At 46.2% G+C, this 26,244-nt stretch overlaps 2 protein-coding genes across 9 annotated transcripts in view; one reads left to right on the top strand and one right to left on the bottom strand.

The window, feature by feature from the left end:
• PIGL (phosphatidylinositol glycan anchor biosynthesis class L) overlaps nucleotides 1–10,573 on the bottom strand; it is a 156,299-nt gene extending 145,726 nt beyond the window's left edge. The window contains exon 1 of the mRNA XM_073668015.1: nucleotides 10,328–10,573. Within this exon, the coding sequence (XP_073524116.1) occupies nucleotides 10,328–10,547 (220 nt within the window). The 5' untranslated portion in view covers nucleotides 10,548–10,573. The remainder of the gene's footprint in view (nucleotides 1–10,327) is intronic.
• Nucleotides 10,574–21,561: 10,988 nt separating this feature from the next.
• Nucleotides 21,562–26,244, top strand: part of NCOR1 (nuclear receptor corepressor 1) — a 161,358-nt gene continuing 156,675 nt past the window's right edge. For all 8 annotated transcript variants that reach the window (XM_073668000.1, XM_073668005.1, XM_073668007.1 and 5 more), the window contains exon 1: nucleotides 21,562–22,042. The gene's annotated coding sequence lies outside the window, so the exon portion shown is untranslated. The remainder of the gene's footprint in view (nucleotides 22,043–26,244) is intronic.

Raw genomic sequence — 26,244 nt, 5'->3', positions numbered from 1 at the left:
CATATAGTCCTACACACAGAATAAAGGGCCCCACATAGTCCTCATTACAAAATAATGGGCCCCACAAAGTCCTCCGTACAGAATAATGGGCCCCATATAGTCCTACACACAGAATAAAGGGCCCCACATAGTCCTCCACACAAAATAATGGGGGTCACATAGTCCTCCATACAGAATAACGAGCCCCACATAGTCCTCCATACAGAATAATGGCCCAAAATAGTCCTCCACACAGAATAATGGGCCCCATATAGTCCTACACACAGAATAAAGGGCCCCACATAGTCCTCATTACAGAATAATGGCCCCACATAGTCCTCCATACAGAATAACGAGCCCCACATAGTCCTCCATACAGAATAATGGCCCAAAATAGTCCTCCACACAGAATAATGGGCCCCATATAGTCCTACACACAGAATAATGGGCTCCACATAGTCCTGCATACAGAATAATGGGCCGCACATAATCCTCCACACAGAATAATGGGCCCCACATAGTCCTCCATAAAGAATGGCTCCACATAGTCCTCCATACAGAATAATGGGCCCCACATAGTCCTCCATACAGAATAATGGCCCTCACATAGTCCTCCATACAGAATGGCCCACATAGTCCTCCGTACAGAATAATGGGTCCCATATAGTCCTACACACAGAATAATGGGCCTCACATAGTCCTCCATACAGAATAATGGGCCCCACATAGTCCTCCACACAAAATAATGGGCTCCACATAGTCCTGCATACAGAATAATGGGCCGCACATAATCCTCCACACAGAATAATGGGCCCCACATAGTCCTCGATACAGAATAGTGGGTCCCACATAGTCCTCCATACAGAATAGTGGGTCCCACATAGTGATCCGTACAGAATAATGGGCCCCACATAGTGCTCCATACAGAATAATGGGCACCACATAGTCCTACATACAGAATAATGGGCCCCACATAGTCCTCCATACAGAATAATGGGGGTCACATAGTTCTCCATACAGAAAAATGGGCCTCACATAGTCCTCCATACAGAATAATGGGCCCCACATAGTCCTCCATACAGAATAATGGCCCCCACATACTCCTCCATACAGAATAATGGGCCCCACATAGTCCTCCATACAGAATAGTGGGCACCACATAGTCCTACATACAGAATAATGGGCCCCACATAGTCCTCCATAGAGAATAATGGCCCTACATAGTCCTCCACACAGAATAATGGGGGTCACATAGTTCTCCATACAGAAAAATGGGCCTCACATAGTCCTCCATACAGAATAATGGGCCTCACATAGTCCTCCATACAGAATAATGGGCCCCACATAGTCCTCCATACAGAATAATGGGCCCCACATAGTCCTCCATACAGAATAATGGGCCCCACATAGTCCTCCATACAGAATAATGGGCCCCACATAGTCCTCCATACAGAATAATGGGCCCCACATAGTCCTCCATACAGAATAATGGGCCCCACATAGTCCTCCATACAGAATAATGGGCCCCACATAGTCCTCCATACAGAATAATGGCCCCACATAGGGGTGGGGTTCTTGTGTCTCAGGCCAAATATAATCACCCTGCGGACCAGAGTTTGACTTGTATGATCTAAATGAAGGGCGAATCCATACAGAAAAACATGCAGAGGAAAAGATTTCTACTATAAAGCCATGTGAACGCAACATTTGAACAAAATCTCATTACAAATGGGAGCAATTCAGTTACAGAGGGATTTCCAGAATGAAAAGTTATTCCCTATCCATAACATACTGTAGGAGATAATTTACTGGGAGTCCAACTGCTGGGACCCCTAACAGTTCAGAAAACGGTGTGCTGCAGAGCCCCATCTTGAATGTGAGAGGAGGTGTACATGCTAAACCTCCACCCCATTGTCTGTGGGACTGCTGGTGAAAGTCGAATATAGTTCTTAGCTACAGTTATATGAAAAAGTTTGGGCACCCCTATTAATCTTAAGCTTAATGTTTTATAAAAATTGGTGTTTTTGCAACAGCTATTTCAGTTTGATATATGTAATAACTGTTGGACACAGTAATGTTTCTGCCTTGAAATGAGGTTTATTGTACTAACAGAAAATGTGCAATCTGCATTCAAACAAAATTTGACAGGTGCATAAGTATGGGCACCCTTATCATTTTCTTGTTTTAAATACTCCTACCTACTTTTTGCTGACTTACTAAAGCACTTTTTTTGGTTTTGTAACCTCATTGAGCTTTGAACTTCAAAGCCAGGTGTATGCAATCATGAGAAAAGCTACTTAAAGTGGCCACTTGCAAGTTGTTCTCCTGTTTGAATCTCCTCTGAAGAGTGGCATCATGGGCTCCTCAAAACAACTGTCAAATGATCTGAAAACAAAGATTATTCAACATAGTTGTTCAGGGGAAGGATACAAAAAGCTGTCTCAGAAATTTAACCTGTCAGTTTCCACTGTGAGGAAAATAGTAAGGAAATGGAAGAACACAGGGACAGTTCTTGTTAAGGCCAAAAGTGGCAGGCCAAGAAAAACATCAGAAAGGCAGAGAAGAAGAATGGTGAGATCAGTCAAGGACAATCCTCAGACCACCTCCAGAGAGCTGCAGCATCAACTTGCTGCAGATGGTGTCACTGTGCATCGGTCAACTATACAACGCACTTTGCACAAGGAGAAGCTGTATGGGAGAGTGATGCGAAAGAAGCCGTTTCTGCAAGCAAGCCACAAACAGAGTCGGCTGAGGTATGCAAAAGCACATTTGAAGAAGCCAATTTCTTTTTGGAAGAAGGTCCTGTGGACTGATGAAACCAAGATTGAGTTGTTTGGTCATACAAAAAGGCGTTATGCATGGCGGCAAAAAAACACAGCATTCCAAGAAAAACACTTGCTACCCACAGTAAAATTTGGTGGAGGTTCCATCATGCTTTGGGGCTGTGTGGCCAATGCCGGCAACGGGAATCTTGTTAAAGTTGAGGGACGCATGGATTTCACTCAGTATCAGCAGATTCTTGACAATAATGTTCAAGAATCAGTGACAAAGTTGAAGTTACGCAGGGGATGGATCTTTCAGCAAGACAATGATCCAAAACACCGCTCCAAATCTACTCAGGCATTCATGCAGAGGAACAATTACAATGTTCTGGAATGGCCATCCCAGTCCCCAGACCTGAATATCATTGAACATCTGTGGGATCATTTGAAGAGGGCTGTCCATGCTCGGCGACCATCAAACTTAACTGAACTGGAATTGTTTTGTAAAGAGGAATGGTCAAAAATACCTTCATCCAGGATCCAGGAAATCATTAAAAGCTACAGGAAGCGACTAGAGGCTGTTATTTTTGCAAAAGGAGGATCTACTAAATATTAACGTCACTTTTCTGGTGAGGTGCCCATACTTATGCACCTGTCAAATTTTGTTTGAATGCAGATTGCACATTTTCTGTTAGTACAATAAACCTCATTTCAAGGCAGAAACATTACTGTGTCCAACAGTTATTACATATATCAAACTGAAATAGCTGTTGCTAAAACACCAATTTTTATAAAACATTAAGCTTAAGATTAATAGGGGTGCCCAAACTTTTTCATATAACTGTATTTCTATCAATCCTATAATCAATGTATGGCGTTACGGGCTCAGGGCTGTGGAGTCGGAGTCCTGGTCGGCGTCCATTTTGGTGGAGTCGGTATAAAATGGACCGACTCCTAAAATATATAATAATCCAATTCCTAAAATATACAATAATTGGGTACAGTAGTACAATGCAGGACGTGCTGTAAATGTTTTCATAAGAATTTGGGAAAGTTATGAAATGTCCTATAAATGTCTGTTCTGTTCCTGATCTAAGGATCTCGGCTTCTAGTTGAGATGAATCTGTGCTGCACTTTATGTACACGCTCAGTAGTGAGGCCGTGAGATGAATCTGTGCTGCACTTTATGTACACGCTCAGTAGTGAGGCCGTGAGATGAATCTGTGCTGCACTTTATGTACATGCTCAGTAGTGAGGCAGTGAGATGAATCTGTGCTGCACTTTATGTACACGCTCAGTAGTGAGGCCGTGAGATGAATCTGTGCTGCACTTTATGTACACGCTCAGTAGTGAGATGAATCTGTGCTGCACTTTATGTACACGCTCAGTAGTGAGATGAATCTGTGCTGCACTTTATGTACACGCTCTGTAGTGAGATGAATCTGTGCTGCACTTTATGTACACGCTCAGTAGTGAGATGAATCTGTGCTGCACTTTATGTACACGCTCAGTAGTGAGATGAATCTGTGCTGCACTTTATGTACACGCTCTGTAGTGAGATGAATCTGTGCTGCACTTTATGTACACGCTCTGTAGTGAGATGAATCTGTGCTGCACTTTATGTACACGCTCAGTAGTGAGATGAATCTGTGCTGCACTTTATGTACACGCTCAGTAGTGAGATGAATCTGTGCTGCACTTTATGTACACGCTCAGTAGTGAGGCCGTGAGATGAATCTGTGCTGCACTTTATGTACACGCTCAGTAGTGAGGCCGTGAGATGAATCTGTGCTGCACTTTATGTACACGCTCAGTAGTGAGATGAATCTGTGCTGCATTTTATGTACACGCTCAGTAGTGAGGCCGTGAGATGAATCTGTGCTGCACTTTATGTACACGCTCAGTAGTGAGATGAATCTGTGCTGCATTTTATGTACACGCTCAGTAGTGAGGCCGTGAGATGAATCTGTGCTGCACTTTATGTACACGCTCAGTAGTGAGATGAATCTGTGCTGCACTTTATGTACACGCTCAGTAGTGAGATGAATCTGTGCTGCATTTTATGTACACGCTCAGTAGTGAGATGAATCTGTGATGCACTTTATGTACACGCTCAGTAGTGAGATGAATCTGTGCTGCCCTTTATGTACACGCTCAGTAGTGAGATGAATCTGTGCTGCACTTTATGTACACGCTCAGTAGTGAGGCAGTGAGATGAATCTGTGCTGCACTTTATGTACACGCTCAGTAGTGAGGCCGTGAGATGAATCTGTGCTGCACTTTATGTACACGCTCAGTAGTGAGATGAATCTGTGCTGCATTTTATGTACACGCTCAGTAGTGAGGCCGTGAGATGAATCTGTGCTGCACTTTATGTACACGCTCAGTAGTGAGATGAATCTGTGCTGCACTTTATGTACACGCTCAGTAGTGAGATGAATCTGTGCTGCATTTTATGTACACGCTCAGTAGTGAGATGAATCTGTGATGCACTTTATGTACACGCTCAGTAGTGAGGCCGGGCTGTGGAGTCGGAGGCAGGGAAATTGAGGAGTTGGAGGTTTGGCTTACCCACTCCACAGCCCTGGTTGCGGTTGAGCACATACTCTTCTGCTCTAATCATGACGAGGCTCTGCAGAGTTTAGTTCTCACGATCACAGGGGGCCCTACATGTCGAGACCCTAGTGATCATTCACTTATCCATTGTCCTATCCTGGGCAGGGGATAACTTTTAATTTTAGCAATACACATGAAGGTGAATGTGTCTGAGCTGTACATTCATACCTCCTAGATTTAACATGGAGATTATATTGGTAATTGGGCCATGCACTATCGCTCTCTGTATGAGGGGAGGGATTCTCCTTTCTTGAGCCTTCTGTACACTGTAACAACCCCCCTGCTCTATCCATTTTATAGAAATCTTTATATAACCCTTGTGCCTTCCATTTTAAGTTAAAGGGAATCTGTCAACAGGGTTTTTGTACTCCATCTAAAATCAGCGCGATGTAGGGGGAGAGACACTGATTCCAGCGATGTATCACTTACTTGGCTGCTTGCTACAGTTTAGCTAGAATCTAGCAGTTCTCTGAATGCTGCGATCTGTATAACCCCATCCACACCGCTGATTGGCAGCTTTCTGTGTACATTGTGCATAGGCAGAAAGTTACCAATCAGTGGTGGAGGCAGGGTTGGACTACATGGCAGCAGGTTTACAAGTCCTCTACTTATAATCTCCTGATGATAAAACAGTGATTTTATCACAACTAGAGAAAGCAGCTCAGTAAGTGACACATCGCTGGAATCAGGGTCTCTGCCTCTATATTATGCTGTTTTAAGATTAGGTGGCAGAAACTCTGGTACAGATTCCCTTTATAGAGCAGATGCAAATGGAAACTTAAGTTGCATTTGATAATGTCTGTAAAGCGCTGTGGAATGGCGCTATATAAGTGAGTAAAAAAAAAATAAAAATAAATAAATTTAGACGAGTAGATCATGAAAGAACCAAACGTTAGTAGGATGGCTCATTCTTGATTATCAGCCAGCATAAACCAGATTAACTGGCAAAACACTTGTTTGTTGGATGATCGGACCATTCATGTTGGCAGAAGAATCATTGTTAGGCCTCATTCTGACTTCTACTTTTCATATACGTGTTCTATAGAGTGTGGGATTATTCACATTTCCATGTTTTTTTGAGCAAAAAAATCATAGAGACACGTCCGTTTTTTTTTTATCCCAAGTCAGAGAGAAAAAGCTCCCGTATAAGACAAGATACAAGAGAAATCACAGACAGCACTCGGATGCCATCTGTGTGCAATCCATCTGTTGTGTATTTTTAACATTATAATTGGAAGAACCTTTGAAATTAGTTTTTTTGTATAGAAGAAAATCTCTGATCAAACACTGATGAAATCACTGAGGTGTGAATCAGGCTGTAGTGCAGCACATCGCCCATATACACAAGTGATGTGTTGTCGATTACATGATATTATACGGGAACAAAATGACTGTATCAATGATCGTTCTGCCTCCATCATTGTCGGCCCGTGTAAACTGGCCAGTAAATGAGCGCCAATGGTATATGGACGAACAATGCATTGATGGGCAGAAATCAGCAAGTCGACACACTAAAGCAAAGATGGCCAAACCCGCCGATTTCGATGGTGCCTCCTGACAGATGATGTCAGGGGAAAGGATCAGGAATGTTCTATTTTCCATACCCGATCCTTACATTCTCAACACATGAATACTCCACTAAACAAAGCACAACGGTGCATGGGGTGGTTAGGAACAATAATGTCGACTGAATCAAGAGTCCATCTTTATAGAGGTCAGGAGAACTTAGGCTATGTTCACATGGCATTGGCCACTACATTCAGTTGCTCCATCGGGGCCCACTTCTGATCACTTGCAAAATGGGATTCGAGCGTATGCACTGATGGAGCCATTGACTATACTGATGCAGACGCAGTCAGTGTGCTCGATCTTGCATAAATTCTGGTCGTATACGACTGAGGCGAGCAGCAATATGTAGTATGTCTTGCTGCCCAAGTCAACTAGGCGAATACAGCCGCAAATGATGCACGACAGAGCACACTGACTCCGTCTGCATCATTATAGTCAATGGCTCCGTCAGCGCATAAGCTCGAATCTCGTTTTGCGAGGGATCAGATGAAAGCACCAACAGACACTGAATGCAGGGGCAGCAGTGATGTGAACCTTGCCTTATAGGTATCTTTTGCATAGATTCACATGTGGCGAATTTGCTGCTAAAATGTTTGCCATTTACTATCTGCCCCATACATGTGAATGGGGATATTTATTCCGCAGCATATGCATGCATTGCTAAAAGAAGAAACTTCGGCAACAAATCTTCTGCTTGTACCTGAAGCTACTTTTATTGTTGGTGCCTGTACACACCTCTATGCGTCCCCAGGACTGTATCTATGTGTCTGTACAGATCCCTATATGTGACCCCAGGACTGTATCTAATAGTGTCTGTACAGATCCCTATATGTGAACCCAGGACTGTATCTATTAGTGTCTGTACAGATCTCTATATGTGACCCCAGGACTGTATCTATTAGTGTCTGTACAGATCCCTATATGTGACCCCAGGACTGTATCTATTAGTGTCTGTACAGATCCCTATATGTGACCCCAGGACTGTATCTATTAGTGTCTGTACAGATCCCTATATGTGACCCCAGGACTGTATCTATGTGTCTGTACAGATCCCTATATGTGACCCCAGGACTGTATCTAATAGTGTCTGTACAGATCCCTATATGTGACCCCAGGACTGTATCTATTAGTGTCTGTACAGATCCCTATATGTGACCCCAGGACTGTATCTATGTGTCTGTACAGATCCCTATATGTGACCCCAGGACTGTATCTAATAGTGTCTGTACAGATCCCTATATGTGAGACCCCAGGACTGTATCTATTAGTGTCTGTACAGATCTCTATATGTGACCCCAGGACTGTATCTATGTGTCTGTACAGATCCCTACATGTGACCCCAGGACTGTATCTAATAGTGTCTGTACAGATCCCTATATGTGACCACAGGACTGTATCTATAGTGTCTGTACAGATCTCTATATGTGACCCCAGGACTGTATCTATTAGTGTCTGTACAGATCTCTATATGTGACCCCAGGATCTATTATTGTCTGTACAGATCCCTATATGTGACCCCGGGACTGTGTCTATTAGTGTCTGTACAGATCCCTATATGTGACCCCAGGACCATATCTATTAGTGTCTGTACAGATCCCTATATGTGACCCCAGGACTGCATCTATTAGTGTCTGTACAGATCCCTATATGTGACCCCAGGACTGTATCTATAGTGTCTGTACAGATCTCTATATGTGACCCCAGGACTGTATCTATTAATGTCTGTAAACATCTCTATTTGTGACCCCAGGACTGTATCTATTAGTGTCTGTACAGATCCCTATATGTGACCCCAGGACTGTATCTATTAGTGTCTGTACAGATCCCTATATGTGACCCCAGGACTGTATCTATAGTGTCTGTACAGATCCCTATATGTGACCCCAGGACTGTATCTATAGTGTCTGTACAGATCCCTATATGTGACCCCAGGACTGTATTAGTGTCTGTACAGATCCCTATATGTGACCCCAGGACTTTATCTATTAGTGTCTGTACAGATCCCTATATGTGACCCCAGGACTTTATCTATTAGTGTCTGTACAGATCCCTATATGTGACCCCAGGACTGTATCTATAAGTTTCTGTACAAATCCCTATATGTGACCCCAGGACTGTATTAGTGTCTGTACAGATCCCTATATGTGACCCCAGGACTTTATCTATTAGTGTCTGTACAGATCCCTATATGTGACCCCAGGACTGCATCTATTAGTGTCTGTATAGATCCCTATATGTGACCCCAGGACTGTATCTATAGTGTCTGTACAGATCCCTATATGTGACCCCAGGACTGTATCTATTAGTGTCTGTACAAATCCCTATATGTGACCCCAGGACTGTATCTATTAGTGTCTGTACAGATCTATATATGTGACCCCAGGACTGTATATATTAATGTCTGTAAACATCTCTATTTGTGACCCCAGGACTGTATCTATTAGTGTCTGTACAGATCTCTATATGTGACCCCAGGACTGTATCTATTAGTGTCTGTACAGATCCCTATATGTGACCCCAGGACTGTATCTATTAGTGTCTGTACAGATCCCTATATGTGACCCCAGGACTGTATCTATTAGTGTCTGTACAGATCCCTATATGTGACCCCAGGACTGTATCTATTAGTGTCTGTACAGATCCCTATATGTGACCCCAGGACTGTATCTATTAGTGTCTGTACAGATCCCTATATGTGACCCCAGGACTGTATCTATAGTGTCTGTACAGATCCCTATATGTGACCCCAGGACTGTATCTATTAGTGTCTGTACAGATCCCTATATGTGACCCCAGGACTGTATCTATTAGTGTCTGTACAGATCCCTATATGTGACCCCAGGACTGTATCTATTAGTGTCTGTACAGATCCCTATATGTGACCCCAGGACTGTATCTATAGTGTCTGTACAGATCCCTATATGTGACCCCAGGACTGTATCTATTAGTGTCTGTACACATCTCTATATGTGACCCCAGGACTGTATCTATTATTGTCTGTACAGATCCCTATATGTGACCCCAGGACTGTATCTTCTAGCGTCTGTACAGATCTCTATAGGTGACCCCAGGACTGTATCTATTAGTGTCTGTACAGATCCCTATATGTGACCCCAGGACTGTATCTATTAGTGTCTGTACAGATCCCTTTATATGACCCCAGGACTGTATCTATTGTGTTACTATACACTTCACAACATGCATGGTCAGCATCAACCACAGTAACCAATCAGTTCCCGTCTTTCATAGTCAAATCTACGGAGAAACAAAGAAAGCTGAACCCTGATTGGTTGCTTTGCCTAACAATGGCACTTATATAATTCGGTATAAAGGTAGATAGCGAAGGGTTAAACTAGTCATACATCGCTGTGACAAGTGCCCAGCTCCACCAGTGTCCATACCTGTGGAGCAGCAGAGCACAGAGAGGGGGCGCTGTCCCTGCAACAGACCAAGGATAGTGGGAGCAAAGAACATACACTCGTCATCTGGGTGGGCTATGAGCAGCAACGGAGCCCGGACACCTGGCAGCAGAGCCGCTGTCCGGCCAGAAACAGCGTCCCGCCAGCTGCTGCATAACCACCACAGCACAGCGAGCACCGCAACCACCGCGACAGCCAGCATCGCGGAAGACGGTGCGAGCTCACAACACTCCGCTTAAACTGAGGCAGGAGAGCAGGGTTCCGCAATTAGCGCATGCGCAGTCATTCATCTCGCTGCACACTGGGACACTGCTCCATGAGTTGCCTTGTAGTGGGGGGTGACTGTGAGGGTCGCTGACAGTTCTGACCATACTGCTGGGTGTCACCTCCTGGTCTAATGTATAGATCTACATTAAAAGGAGTATTGTGCAAAAAAGCGAAGTACACCACATGGGGGTTCTGAAAGTCACCTTATGAGCAGGTAACTAGCACAAGTGTAATTGTGCCTAAATATGCAAATTAAAGGGAACCTGGCAGCATGAATCAGAGCCTGGCTGTATTATTGCAGTCATATGTGTCTTACGTTAAAATGCTGCTGTGTTTTGGAGAAAATATCCACTGAAAACCGGCCCGGGGTATGAGGCCGTCCCCGGCGCCTTCTCTGCCCCAATCCCTTTGGCTAACGTTAGTGATGAGTGCAAGTGCTCGTTACTAGAGTTTGCTGAGGGTGCACGGGTGTGCGCAGAGCATCGAGGGTGCTCGGGTGTGCGCAGAGCATTAAGGGTGCTCAGGTGTGTGCACAGCATTAAGGGTGCTCGGGTGTGCGCAGAGCATTAAGTGCGTGCCCGGGTGTGCGCAGAACATTGAGGGTGCTCGGGTGTGCGCAGAGCATCGAGGGTGCTTGAGTGACATGTGCAAGTCCCTGTGGCCACATGTTTCGCGGCTGTTAGACAGCCACAAAACATGCGGGGATTGCCCATGTTTGTCAGCCAATCCTCACATGTTTTGTTGCTATCTAACACCTACAAAACATGCGGCCGTGGGGATTCGAACATCTCACTCGAGCACCCGCGATACTCGGTCCATACCCGAGCACCCTCGGCAAACTCAAGTAACAAGCACTTGTGCTCATCACTAACATCTCTCTCATATGCACACACATAGGTAAAGTCCTGTCAGTCATGGGCAGTGGGGTGAGGAGAAGCTGCCAGGAACTACACTGCTCAAAAAAATAAAGGGAACACTCAAATAACACATCCTAGATCTGAATGAATGAAATATTCTCATTGAATACTTTGTTCTGTACAAAGTTGAATGTGCTGACAACAAAATCACACAAAAATCATCAATGGAAATCAAATTTATTAACCAATGGAGGCCTGGATTTGGAGTCACCCCCAAAATTAAAGTGGAAAAACACACTACAGGCTGATCCAACTTTGAGGCTCAGTATTGTGTGTGGCCTCCATGTGCCTGTATGACCTCCCTACAATGCCTGGGCATGCTCCTGATGAGGTTGCGGATGGTCTGTGGGATCTCCTCCCAGACCTGGACTAAAGCATCCGCCAACTCCTGGACAGTCTGTGGTGCAATGTGACGTTGGTGGATGGAGTGAGACATGATGTCCCAGATGTGCTCAATCGGATTCAGGTCTAGAGAACGGGCGGGCCAGTCCATAGCTTCAATGCCTTCATCTTGCAGGAACTGATGACACACTCCAGACACATGAGGTCTGGCATTGTCCTGCATTAGGAGGAACCCAGGGCCAACCGCACCAGCATATGGTCTCACAAGGGGTCTGAGGATCTCATCGCGGTACCTAATGGCAGTCAGGCTACCTCTGGCGAGCACATGGAGGGCTGTGCGGCCCTCCAAAGAAATGCCACCCCACACCACTACTGACCCACTGCCAAACCGGTCATGCTGAAGGATGTTGCAGGCAGCAAATCGCTCTCCACGGTGTCTCCAGACTCTGTCACGTCTGTCACATGTGCTCAATGTGAACCTGCTTTCATCTGTGAAGAGCACAGGGCGCCAGTGGCGACTTTGCCAATCCTGGTGTTCTGTAGCAAATGCAAAGCGTCCTGCACGGTGATGGGCTGTAAGCAAAACCCCCATCTGTGGACGTCAGGCCCTCATACCACCCTCATGGAGTCGGTTTCTAACCATTTGTGCAGACACATGCACATTTCTGGCCTGCTGGAGGTCATTTTGCAGGGCTCTCGCAGTGTTCCTCCTGTTCCTCCTTGCACAAAGGCATAGGTAGCGGTCCTGCTGCTGGCTTGTTGCCCTCCTACGGCCCCCTCCACGTCTCCTGGTGTACTGGCCTGTCTCTTGGTAGCGCCTCCAGCCTCTGGACACTTTGCTGACAGACACAGCAAACCTTCTTGCCACAGCTCACATTGATGTGTCATCCTGGATGAGCTGCACTACCTGAGCAACTTCTGTGGGTTGTAGAGTCCGTTTCATGCTACCACGAGTGTGAAAGCACAACCAACATTCAAAAGTGACCAAAACATCAGCCAGAAAGCATTGGTACTGAGATGTGGTCTGTGGTCCCCACCTGCAGAACCACTCCTTTATTGAGTGTGTCTTGATAATTGCCAATAATTTCCATCTATTGTCTATTCCATTTGCACAGCAGCATGTGAAATTGATTGTCACTCAGTGTTGCTTCCTAAGTGGACAGTTTGATTTCACAGAAGTTTGATTTACTTGGAGTTATATTCTGTTGTTTAAGTGTTCCCTTTATTTTTTTGAGCAGTGTATAATTTGCGTAATGAAAGACTCCCTTTGAAAAGGTAGACAGAATAGGGAGTGTGGTTTGCTGCTCCCTTTATTTTTTTTAGTAGTGTATTTTCTGACTATTCATCCTAGTCACTCAGTCCCTGGCAAGTTTTCACTAAAATGCAGCATCAGTTCATAGCAAGGGTAGGTTTACACGAGCGCATAAAAAATTGTTCAGCGTTTCATCCAGAAAAGTGGGCTGATTCTTTCCTCAAGACCGTTTTTTTTTTTTGCAGCAGCTATTAATCATTTACAAGATCATTTCCCGTTTCCTATGTTCCAGAATTAAATTGTATCCGTAAATATCAGATGCTCTACTGTTTCTCCGTAATAATCTTGAATGGGTGAGTGTCATCCGATTTACAGAGCAAACTAGTGCAGGCTGCAATTTTTTTTTCACACCCAGATTCGGTCAGTAAAATCAATCGCTCATCTGCACTGCAAGGATAGGACTCGGAGCAAAAATATGGTTGTGTGAACAAGCCCTAAGAAATACACGGCTTCAGTAACACAGCTGGTCTCTGATTTATGTTGCTCATGATTTGTGGATCAATAATCAAATAAAAGGTTCACTTTAAAGGGAAATTGTCAAGTGATTCATGTTATCCAAATCGGAACCGGTCATCTGATTCATGATCACGGAACCACGGGTATCATGAATCTGAGCCTGGCTTCACAATTGCAACCAGGTTTTTTATTTTCAAAAACGCTGCAGTGTTTCTGTGAAAGTATACTTTGAAGATCCAGCCAGGGACCATAGGGAGAGAGCAGACTAGTCCGGCGCTGGCCCTCTTAGCGCCGCTGCAGCCGATTGACCAGTCTCTCCCTTGCATGTCCATAGGGAGAGACCTGACTATGTTCTATAGCAAAGCAAAGCCAGTCTAGTCTTATACTATAGTCCCTGGCCGGATCTTCAAAATATATATTCTCTAAAACGCTGGAGTGTTTCCGAGAATAAGGCCACAGCCCCACTATCAGTATTTGGTCAGTACTTTTTCTCAGGAGTGGGAGCCAAAACCAGGAGTGGGTAATAAATGTTGAAATGGTGCACTTGTTTCTATTAGGGTATGTGCACATGATTCGTACAGGCAGCGCTTTGAACGCAGCGTACTTTATGCTGTGTCAAAAGCGCTGTGTTATATGAACACTGGTGAGTCCGCATGTGTTCATTGAACCATGCGGATTCACCGCATTCAATACATTGTAGTGATCTAATTTCTTTTGTGGAGACAAGAGACTCCGCAAGAGAAAATGACATGCTGCGGTATGGAAAGACGTGCCGCATGTCCGTGGGTGATCCGCAGGTGCACGGAGACGCATAGTGGGCATGGAATTTCTACAAATCCCATCCACTATGCTGTAACAGCTGGCCGCTGCGGATTTGATGCTACATAACACGCGTCAAACCCGCAGCGGCTCCTGACCGTGGGAACATACCCTTATACCTTTTCTCCGATTGTTCCTCATCTGGTTTTGGCTCCCACTCCTGAGAATAAATGCTGACTGAATACTGACCAAATACTGATAGTGGGGCCATGGCCTAAGAAACCTAGTTGCAGTTGTGCAGCCAGACTCATACTGCTTGTGGTTCGGTGATCATGAAATATATGACTGGTTCCGGTTTGGGCAGCATGAATCGCTGATAGACTCCCTTAGGAGCCAACTTTTCATGTTCTATATTTTGTGCAGATTTTCCATAAAGATCTGCTTACACAAAATCCACAACGTAATACAGTTTCAGGCAAGCGAGATGTAATGAAATCTCATCTACATGTCACTGGTGGGCACAGACCAAATAGGACCTCTGTGCAAGAACAGTATATGGGCCCTTTACAGTCCAATTTTTCATCATAATGCAAAAGTTCACTTGCTTTGCAGGTGGAAATGGGCCCCTGTGCGACTGAATAGGTTTCACCAATGACACGTCCGCTTCTGCACGTTGTTGAAATCTCCTGTGCAGAAATGGACATGGGGTGCGAATTTTTAAATCTGCAGTTTATCAATTCTTTGTGTGTTATTCAGCACAGATTTCAATCTTAAAGGGGTTGTCCGTTGATCCCTGACTTCCTCTTCATGTTCAACTCATATGTAGGCGGGGACAGTGATGCCAGCGCTGATTGGGTGCTGGGATCACTTGTCACAACAACAGCAGCACCGGAGCCCCGGGGAGAGCAAATGCCTACATCGTGGGAACGGCACTAGCACTGGAGTAGAGTATAGGCTTTTTTATTTTATCGTGGCCAAACATTTAGTTCAAGAAGGGGTTGTCCTAGTAGTGGACAACCCCTTTAACAATGGAAGTGGGTGAAAGCTGTAGCATATCCACAAGAAATTATACAGCAAAATCTAAAAAGATAAGATCACACGTTGCGCATTTTGTATTCTCATCTACACATTGAGGATATTTTCTGTGAGTAAAGCATGTCATTTTTCTGTGCCCCTACTGTAAAATTAGTTTGTTGCAAAATTGGAGATCACATATGATCGGCACCCTGCAATCACGTTGCGGCCAGAAGGCAATAGAAAAGATGCAGCATTTTCTAAGCACTTTCAGTGCATTGAAAGGAACCCAGTCAGTTATAAAATTCCTATTTGCCTGAAGATATACTGGAAATCTGCAGGTAAATAGAATAACCATGTTCAGTAGTGTAATTTATAGCGAGGCTACAGGTAGAAAATGGAAGTTTTATTCCCCCCCTGCAGTTGCTCTCTTCCAGTCATTGGGGCAGTGCAGGGAGGTATAACAGTCACAGTTCACTATACATTGAGTGTGGCAGTAATCACTCTCCCTGCACCTTGACTAACAGCCTGCACTGCAGTGGGTGTATGCAAAGCAGGCCGTCAGTCACAGTGCAAGAGGCCTCATTACAACATGCTCCCTATACAATGAAGGGTGACTGTTATACCTCCTTGCATGGCCTCAATGACTGAAATCAAGAGGCTGCAGAGAGATTAAAACTTAAAGGGACTCCGTTTGCACAGTCATTCTGTGCACACAAAGTCCCGCCATTTGGTGCATCATGGTGTGGCCAATCATTCATCTACACCTTCCCACCTGCTTGTTTCCCCTCTGTCTCTGCCCCCCTCTACTTTAATTGACAGCTCTGGCTTCATAGAGCCAGGGAAGGGTGGAGATAGAGGGAAAGCAAGCAGGTGGGAAGGTGTATATAAATGATTGGCTTCGCCATGATGCATCGGGTGCCTATACTTGGTTTGAACAGTCATTCTGTGCTGACTGAGGCCCTTTAATTTTCTCCCTTTAGCCGCTCTTCCAGTTATACTGCCAAACATGGTTAAAATGTATTGTGCCATCACAGAATTACTGTTTAAACCAAGTACAGGCACTTGTCATGGCATGCCCAAACATTTAACTACACCTTCCACTTGCTTGTTTTCTATCCATCTATGTCCTTCTCTGGCTGCATCAAGCCAGAGCTGTCAATCAAAGATCGGGGGTGGGGATACAGGAAAAATAAGCAGGTGGGAAGTTGCATTTGCACCCTCCCCCCCTCCTCATGTGCCTAGTGCCAGTACTTAGTCTGAACAGTGATTCTCTGCTGACAGAATCCCTTTAAGATGCTAGTTACCGGCAGATTACCACTATATGTGCAGTTATGTAGCATTTTTATAGGAGCATCCTTTTAAGCAGCAATAATAGTACATGCAGTGCAGATAGAAAGCAGTACAGTGCAGATATAGGATACTACAGTACATGCAGCACAGACAGAGCAGTACAATACTTGTAGCACCGGTACAAAGTAGTGCCGATATAGAATAGTACAGCGCATGCAGTACAGGTAGAGCAGTAACATACACTGCTCAAAAAAATAAAGGGAACACTCAAATAACACATCCTAGATCTGAATGAATGAAATATTCTCATTGAATACTTTGTTCTGTACAAAGTTGAATGTGCTGACAACAAAATCACACAAAAATCATCAATGGAAATCACATTTATTAACCAATGGAGGCCTGGATTTGAAGTCACCCCCAAAATTAAAGTGGAAAACCACACTACAGGCTGATCCAACTTTGATGTAATGTCCTTAAAACAAGTCAAAATGAGGCTCAGTATTGTGTGTGGCCTCCACGTGCCTGTATGACCTCCCTACAACGCCTGGGCATGCTCCTGATGAGGTTGCGGATGGTCTGTGGGATCTCCTCCCAGACCTGGACTAAAGCATCCACCAACTCCTGGACAGTCTGTGGTGCAACGTGACGGTGTATGGAGCGAGACATGATGTCCCAGATGTGCTCAATCAGATTCAGGTCTGGGGAACGGGCGGGCCAGTCCATAGCTTCAATGCCTTCATCTTGCAGGAACTGCTGACACACTCCAGCCACATGAGGTCTGGCATTGTCCCTCATTAGGAGGAACCCAGGGCCAACCGCACCAGCATATGGTCTCACAAGGGGTCTGAGGATCTCATCTCGGTACCTAACGGCAGTCAGGCTACATCCGGCGAGCACATGGAGGGCTGTGCGGCCCTCCAAAGAAATGCCACCCCCACACCATTACTGACCCACTGCCAAACCGGTCATGCTGAAGGATGTTGCAGGCAGCAGATCGCTCTCCACGGCGTCTCCAGACTGTCACATGTGCTCAGTGTGAACCTGCTTTCATCTGTGAAGAGCACAGGGCGCCAGTGGCAACTTTGCCAATCCTGGTGTTCTGTGGCAAATGCCAAGCGTCCTGCACGGTGTTTGGCTGTGAGCACAACCCCCATCTGTGGACGTCGGGCCCTCATACCACCCTCATGGAGTCGGTTTCTAACCATTTGTGCAGACACATGCACATTTGTGGCCTGCTGGAGGTCATTTTGCAGGGCTCTGGCAGTGCTCCTCCTGTTTCTCCTTGCACAAAATTAGGAGGGAACGGTCCTGCTGCTGGGTTGGTGCCCTCCTATGGCCCCCTCCACGTCTCCTGGTATCTGCTCCATGCTCTGGACACTACGCTGACAGACACAGCTACACTTCTTGCCACAGCTGGCACTGATGTGCCATCCTGGTTGAACTGCACTACCTGAGCAACTTTTGTGTGTGTTGTACTGTAGACACCGCCTCATGCTACTGTACCTCTAGGGGTGAGAGCAATGGCAAAATGAAAAAGTGACCAAAACAACAGCCAAAAAGGATGAGAACAGAGAAATGGTCTGTGGTCACCACCTGCAGAACCGCTCCTTTATAGGGGGTATCTTGCTCATTGCCGATCATTTCTACCAGTTGTCTGTTCCATTTGCACAACAGCAGGAGAAATTGATTCACAATCAGTGTTGCTTCATAACTGGACAGGTAGATTTCACGGAAGTGTTATTGACTTGGAGTTACATTGTGTTGTTTAAGTGTTCCCTTTATTTTTTTGAGCAGTGTACATATAGTACAGGTGAAGATCACCACAGTACATGTAGTGCAGGCAGAAAGAAGTACAGTAAGTAGTACTTATGAATCGTGGACAGCTGCTACTAGGCAGATGATTTACTGTAGGTGCTGCAGTATATAGTGTTAAATGATTAGCTGTATTTGCCCCCAATGTAATGGACGGATTCACTTGAATTTTACCAGTAAAATGTGCTCAGTGATTGGCCGCTCTTTTAGCCCTCCGCATGTGTAAAAGACCAGCACTGTCTGTGGCATTGTATACTGACGTTCTAGTTACTATGACAGGAAATACTTTTGTACGCTGAAAGAGTTATATGAGGTCATTGGCACCTGAGGGTTAATGGCAGAAATATATGGTTGTATGTCTTGTGTACAGTACAGCACTTTTTTTTTTTTTAAATTGTGATTAAAGCCAAAAATTGCATAGAAGGCTTGTTCTTACCCTCAGGATGATACTTGCACTATGGCTGTAATCTTCTGTGTGTTGATGCACTTTCATGTTGGCACTTATCAGCTGATTTGTTTCTCTCATGTTTTGCTTTTAGCAGGTCGGGCTATTTTTCTTCTTTTGGTAATAATTATTTATACACAGCAATCAAACATTTAAAGGGAACCTGTTGGGTCAGGTAAAGCCATTATCCTGCAGGTAAATAGTGTTCTGAAGGTGCCCGGCCCCAAGGAGAAAATAAACCTGAGCCCTGACTGACAGCCGACTCTGAACTGATGTGCTGCTGTCAGTCAGAGTGCCATTTCTTACCACAGCACCCCGTTTCTAGGCCCCCTGCTGGTCAAAGTGGTGATGGCTTCCCCGGCTGTGTCTTTTTCTATAAGCACAATATAAACTTTCATAGATATGTAGATGCAGGCACCAGAATATCATGCATCTATGAAAGCTTTTAGCCATCTACAGTTTCATGGCATCCACATTTCTTATACCGGATTTATGAGCAGTGGGCAGCCTAGAACAAAGGTGCTGCAGGAAAGAAACAAAGGGGCGGCTATGTGCACACAAAGATTTTTGAGGAGTCTTTGGCAGTTGAACCACTATAAGGCCACAGCCCCACTATCAGTATTTTTTTCTCAGTGGGTGTGGGAGCCAGAACCAGGTGAGGAACAATCAGAGAAAAGGTATAATAGAAACAAGTCACCAATTCTGCATTTATCACCCACTCTTGGTTTGGCTCCCACTCGTGAGAAGAAATACTGATAGTGGGGCTGTGGCCTTAAAGAAAGAAAAGCATCCAGAAAAGTGGGAATAAAATGAAGAACAACAAAAAAAAACACTAGACTCTTCATACTCAAAAATGACTTGCTGTTCAAAACTTTAACTCTTTTTTTCAATACCTTCAGGTTTTCATAGACACCGAATGCTTAAAAGACATGATCATGCTTCAAGCATTTTCTGCTAGGAAAACCAAAGAGATGCACTTATACCAACTGGTATGCTGGGTCAATGAGTAGGTGCATATTCATACTGTGGCCATTAACAAACAAACTAGGATAAAAACAAAGAGCAAATACCCCGGAGTAAATAACTAGTAATAGGGTACTTAGTTATCACTATTTTGATCAAAAAAGCGTAAAAGCCATCACACCTCCACAAGGTGACCCAGTCAGGATGGTTTTGTATTCAACGCCTCCATGTGTCATCAGTCCTCAATAAACAGGGACCAGAGCAGGACCCAGGCCTGACTGTAAGCACCTGCCTGTGGAAAGCCATTTACACTAAATGCACAGCCCAAAAAGGGGGAGCCACACCCCTGTATGTGCAGAGTACAAGGAACTAAAGCAAAACCGAAGAAGTGGGTCAGCACACGTGTAGGTGCACATTCACACTGTGGCCATAATCACGACCTAGGATATAGACAAAATGAGCAAATACCATTTTAACCTTCTACATTTCATACACTGGACTTATCGGCAGCGGGTGGTCTAGAACAAGGGTGCTGCAGGTCAGAAACAAGGGGGGCAGCTGTGCACAGAGATTTGAGGAGTCTTTTGCTGTTGGGCGGTCTGCGGAAAATCGTGGAGACTTGTCTGATTGTGATCCAAGCATGAGATCAACCTCAGCGATACAAGTCTATGGGGCCGTGAAATAAGCCATCCGAGAGTGATCAGATTTTCATGGACTTTCAGAAAAGGGGGAAGGTGGAGAAACTATTTTTTCTCTCTCCACGGAAAAACTGATGACAGGGATCAAAGTCTGATCAAAATAATCTGTCTCCTACACGAGAAAAAAAAAAAAAAAAAAGTCTGAATGAGGCCTTATAGAAACGTCAAAAAAGCAGTTTTTGCTGAGGTTTCGTCAGGTACATCTGTCTCTTGTGCTGATAAAGTTTAGTGCAGAAAAAAACATGATTCAACTTTATCAGATTTTGGCAGCAAAACCTGATATCTGCATTTTTTGCACAATGGGTGAAAAATGCCGCAAAAAAGCTGAAAGTGACATGCTGCAAAAATACAGCATTTTTCCAAATCAGTAAGAAAAAAAGTCCCGTGCAGGAGATTTCTGAAATCTCAGACTTTGCTGCTACTGTAAAACACAGCTTAAAATTTGCATAAAGAAACTTCATCAAAGACACAATGTGTGAACATAGCCTTGAAATCAGTTTTTAAATCCACATCAGTTTCCTTTGCAATAAGTTTGTTTTATTTGCAGATTTTCCTCATAGACTTGAATGTGAGGAGGAAAATTTGCAGATAAAAAATAAAAAGTTACATGCGTTATTGTAAGTTTTTTAAACTCGAACAAAGAGGCTGCAAAACAATGACATACCAAGGAGGGCTAAGAAAGAAAACAAAAACTAAAAACGCAAAAAAAACCGCAGTGGAAAAAACACAGGGGGACAATGGTGACTGTGAGATCAAGAGACGCCGTAATGTTTCTGCCCAGTGCAGCAGCTCGGGGTCTGCACACGACGTCCAGCGGCGGACACACCGGCACATACGGGCAGCACGTCACCGTCCAGGCCGGGTGCAGAGCGGCGGACGGACCGCGCACACAGGCCGCTCACAGACGTCTGGCCGCCACACATGTAACATGTAGGTGAGGCCCCGCCCCCGGACACGCCCCGCCGCGCGGCTCCGCAGGTCCTGGCAGCTGTGTGCTCAGCTCGTGTCGCCTTTCGGGTGTGTGAACCGTTCAGTGTCCCCAAGCGCCGACCGTGCGACATTTTCCCGGTGACACATCATTGTGCGACACGAAATCCGGGCCGGTTTTCCCTCCCTGAGCCGCTTGGCTCTGATCCCGTACAGCGTCCTGCCAGGACCGTACGAAGCCACCGTGTCCGAGGAGGAGGAGGCGGAGTGATCTGATCCGCACAGCCGCCGCGCACACCCCATCCGGGGGACACAGGGACCTCTCGGGACATGATCTGCGGGCCACAGTGAGCCAGAGACCGGGCCTGAACTGCTCCCGGGAGCGTGGTGACCGGCAGGAGGAGAGAGCGGAGGCGGGGGGTGCACAAGATGGCGGACATAATGCGAATCCTGCCCGGCTGACATCAGCGGAGGACGGAAATACAGACGGTGAGTGTGAGAGGAGGCCGGGGCCTGTGCAGAGGGGCCGGGCGGGTGTACGGGCCTTATACCGACATCACCGGGGCCGGCCGGCTGATAACAGAGGACAATAGACATCACAGCATTGTTGTGTGGGATACACGTATGTTCCATCCCGGCCGATCAGGAGTCTGAGAAAGCTGAGTGTGACCAATGTCATCACTGCGGGAAATCTGTCACCTCCCCCTGTAAAACCTGCAGAAATAAAATCAGGATTTATTATTATATTTGTGTGTCGAGGCCTCGGTGTTTCCGCACCCATTAGTGCATGTGGGGGGCACCGATCCACTGTCTGTGACGTCCTAATGTGTCGCCATATACAGCGCATGGGAAGAGTCCTGGGGCATACCGCACCTGCCGACATAACAACCCCCGCTGCACCCCCATATACAGTCCCTTCTGCATCCCCATATACACCGTATAGGAAGAGGCCTGGGGCACACTGCACCTGCCGACATCACAGCCCCCCGCTGCACCCCCATATATAGCCCCTGCTGCAAGCATCACAGCCCCCGCTGCACCCCCATATATAGCCCCTGCTGCAAGCATCACAGCCCCCGCTGCACTCCCATATACAGCCCCCACTGCCAACATCACAGCCCCCACTGCATCCCCATATACAGTCCCTTCTGCATCCCCATATACACCGTATAGGAAGAGGCCTGGGGCACACTGCACCTGCCGACATCACAGCCCCCCGCTGCATCCCCATATACAGCCCCCGCTGCATCCCCAAATACTGCTCCCGCTGCACCCCCATATACACCGTATAGGAAGAGTCCTGGGACACACCACACCTGCCGGCATCACAGCCCCCCGCTGCACCCCATTATACACAGTATAGGAAGAGTCCTGGGACAGATCGCACCTCCCGGCATCTCGGCCCCCCGCTGCACCCCCATATACAGCCCCTGCTGCAAGCATCACAGCCCCCACTGCACCCCCATATACTGCCCCAACTGCTGGCATCACAGCCCCCGGTGTACCCCCATATACTGCCCCCACTGCCGGCATCACAGCCCCCGCTGCACCCCCATATACACCATATAGGAAGAGTCCTATATCACACCTCCCGGCATCTCGGCCCCCCACTGCACCCCCATATACAGCCCCTGCTGCCGACATCACAGCCCCCGCTACATCCCCATATATAGCCCCCTGCTGCACCCCCATATACAGCCCCCACTGCCAGCATCACAACCCCCCGCTACACCCCCATAAACTGCCCCCACTGCCGGCATAACAGTCCCCGTTGCACCCCCATATACTGCTCCCACTGCCGGCATCACAGTCCCTGCTGCACCCCCATATACAGCCCCCCTGCTGCCGGCATCACAGCTCTTGCTGCATCCCCATAGCCCTTGCTGCACTGTGATGCCGTATATCAAGAATCCTGGGCTACATCGCACCTCCCGGCATCACAGCCCCCCGCTGCCCCCACAAGCATTAAAGGGTGGACCAGGACTTTTATATTGGTGGTCTTTCCTACTATAGGTCATCAATAATTAATCAGTGGGGGTGCAGCAGCTGTTCCTGATGCCGGCGGTTGGATGCCCTGAGCTGCACAACTGTCAACTGCCTAGTGGCCGCGGCAGGGTGCTGCACATCCGCCCCCTAATTGTATCGATTTGGGGCAGAGCTGCCATTCCCATCCACGGCAACTACATGGTTAATAGCTGTTAACCGGGAGCAGCTGACCGGTGGGGTTGCCTGCGCCTCACTGATCAGAATCCTAAAGATATGCCATCAATATAAAGGACCTGGACAACCCCTTTAATGTGACGTTGGCCCCTCTGCGGATATCACGGCTTCCTCTATTCTGGGATTCTGGGACGTCTTTCTACAAGATTTTGGGGGTGTCAGTGAGAATATTTGCCAGGAGAACCTTTGTCAGCTCAGACCTTGATGTTGGTCGAGATGTTGGGGCTCATAATCTCTGTTCCAGAGATGTTCATTGATATCCGGGCTCCGTGCGGCCAGTCAAGTTCTTCCACCTCAAACTCCTATAGCCGTGCCTTCATGGACCTTGCTTTGTGCACTGGGGAACAGGAAAGGGCCTCCCCCAAACCGTGCCTACAAAGGTGAAAGCTGCAGTTGTCCAATATGTCCTGATATGCTGAAGCATTAAAGGGAGTCTCTCACTGGGTTTTTGCCACCTAATCTGAGAGCAGCATAATGTAGGGACAGAGGCCCTGATTCCAGCGATGTGTCTCTTACTGGGCTGCTTGCTGTAGTTTTGATAATCTCCTGGTGATAAAACTGATTTTACCACTAATGGACTAGTAAACCTGGTTCCAGGTTGTCAAGCATATATCTGAGGTCTGCATACCCTGCCCCCACCACTGATTGGCAGATTTCTGCCTATGCACAGTGTGGGCGGGGTTATAGATCACATTGCTAAAATCTGGTGACAGATTCTCTTTAAGATTTCTCTTCCTGTAGCTATACATACATTAACACTGGATATGAGGAATAAATGTTCCCAGGATCACTCATTCCCCAATAAACAGGCCGCCAGCCATCCAGCAAACAAAATGCTCATTTGTAGGGTGAGATGATTTTTACTCTTGCTTAAAAATCCTGATCGGCAGCACATTGTCTTGTGTAAACAGGACATGTGCTGCCGAGAACAATGATATTCTGTACATACAGAGCAATCTATTACTTATTGTTCTATGTGGACAGTCTTCCTAAACAGGCTACTTAAGGGCTGTCTCAAGATGAATCTTCAGGATCACCTTTCTGCCCAGGCTCCCCTGGTGAATAGGGGCAGTGTTCTCCTGGAGATTGACAGCAGCATGGAGAGCCCCAGGGGCAGTGAGGCTGCTGCATCCAGCGATCTGGCCAGCTTCAGAGCGGCACGAGCAAGGCTGTACAGCATGGATCGTGCCGTGCAGGGTAAATTGTTAGTTTTTAAAGGGAATCTGTCACCACTTTGGAGTTATCAGACCTCTACTATGGCCATACAGAGTATAGAAAAGTAAATCTACACATACCTGTATGGCCAATAGAGGTCTGAATGCAGAGAAATGTAGTTTTATCTCCTTGGTTTTTCACAGGCTTGGCGTCCCCCGGACACCAAGCTATCCTCGCCCATCTGCTTATTATTCCACCAATTCCCCGCCTATGTCCACGTTTACCATATTCTCCCCCTCCCCGCACGTCACAGGTCCCTGTGACGTGCACTTTTTTCCCTCACTTCCCAGCGCATGCGCAAAGCGTGACTCACAGAGAGCGTGCTTTGTTTCCTCCGGGCCCGTTTGGCTGAGCACAGTGCTGCAGTGATCTATTGCACAGGCGCCGGGGAGTCACTGTGACTTCTACGGGAAGTGAGATGAGTGCACATCACAGGGCCCTGTAATGTGCAGAGGAGGGGGGGATATACAAAATAAACCGATAAACGGGGATTTCTGGGCTTCCTAATCAGATAGGCAGGGATTTCTTGGCACCCCCCACAGGACTGTGGAGTCGGAGCCCATTTTGGTAGAATCGGTATAAAATGGACCGACTCCGACTCCTAAAATATATAATAAATTGGGTACAGTAATTCAATGCAGTTTGTGGGGAATATTTTTTCATAAGAATTTGGGAAAGTTATGAAATGTCCTATTTCTAATCTAAGGGTCTAGACTTTTAGCTGAGATGAATCTGTGCTACAGTAAACTTATCACTTAAACATGAGCCGTGTATGAGGGAGTCGGAGTCGTGGAGTCAAAAGGTTTGGCTTACCGACTCCACTCCTGGTCCCCCGGGCGCCAAACATGTGAAAAACTGTTTTATAAAGACACATTTCTCTGCATTCAGACCTCTACTATGGGCCATACAGGTATGTATAGATTTACTTTTCTATAACCTGTATGCCTATTTTAGAGGTCTGATATCTCCCAGGGGGTGACAGATTCCCTTTAAAGGCATTTTGCCATTTTTACCCATTTATGAACTTAAGACAACCCCTTTAATGACATTGATCAACTTGCAATAACCCAATTTTCAGTTGTTTAACTACTGTAGCTGTGTAGTGTAAATGCATCTTAAGGGGCCTAGGCCGACCCCCAGAAAATAATCCCACAGCACTATCCTTCCTCCAGCAAACGTTACAGTGGGCACAGTGCTGTCAGGCAGGTAACGTTTTGGCATTAGCCCAGACTCATCCAACAGATGCCAAATGGAGA

This window comes from Phyllobates terribilis, unplaced genomic scaffold (assembly GCF_046119375.1).
Source record: "Phyllobates terribilis strain yellow unplaced genomic scaffold, ASM4611937v1 Scaffold_2__4_contigs__length_985480577, whole genome shotgun sequence".
NCBI lineage: Eukaryota > Metazoa > Chordata > Amphibia > Anura > Dendrobatidae > Phyllobates > Phyllobates terribilis.
Note: the sequence above shows the minus strand (reverse complement) of the source record. Positions and strands in the feature narration are given on the sequence as shown.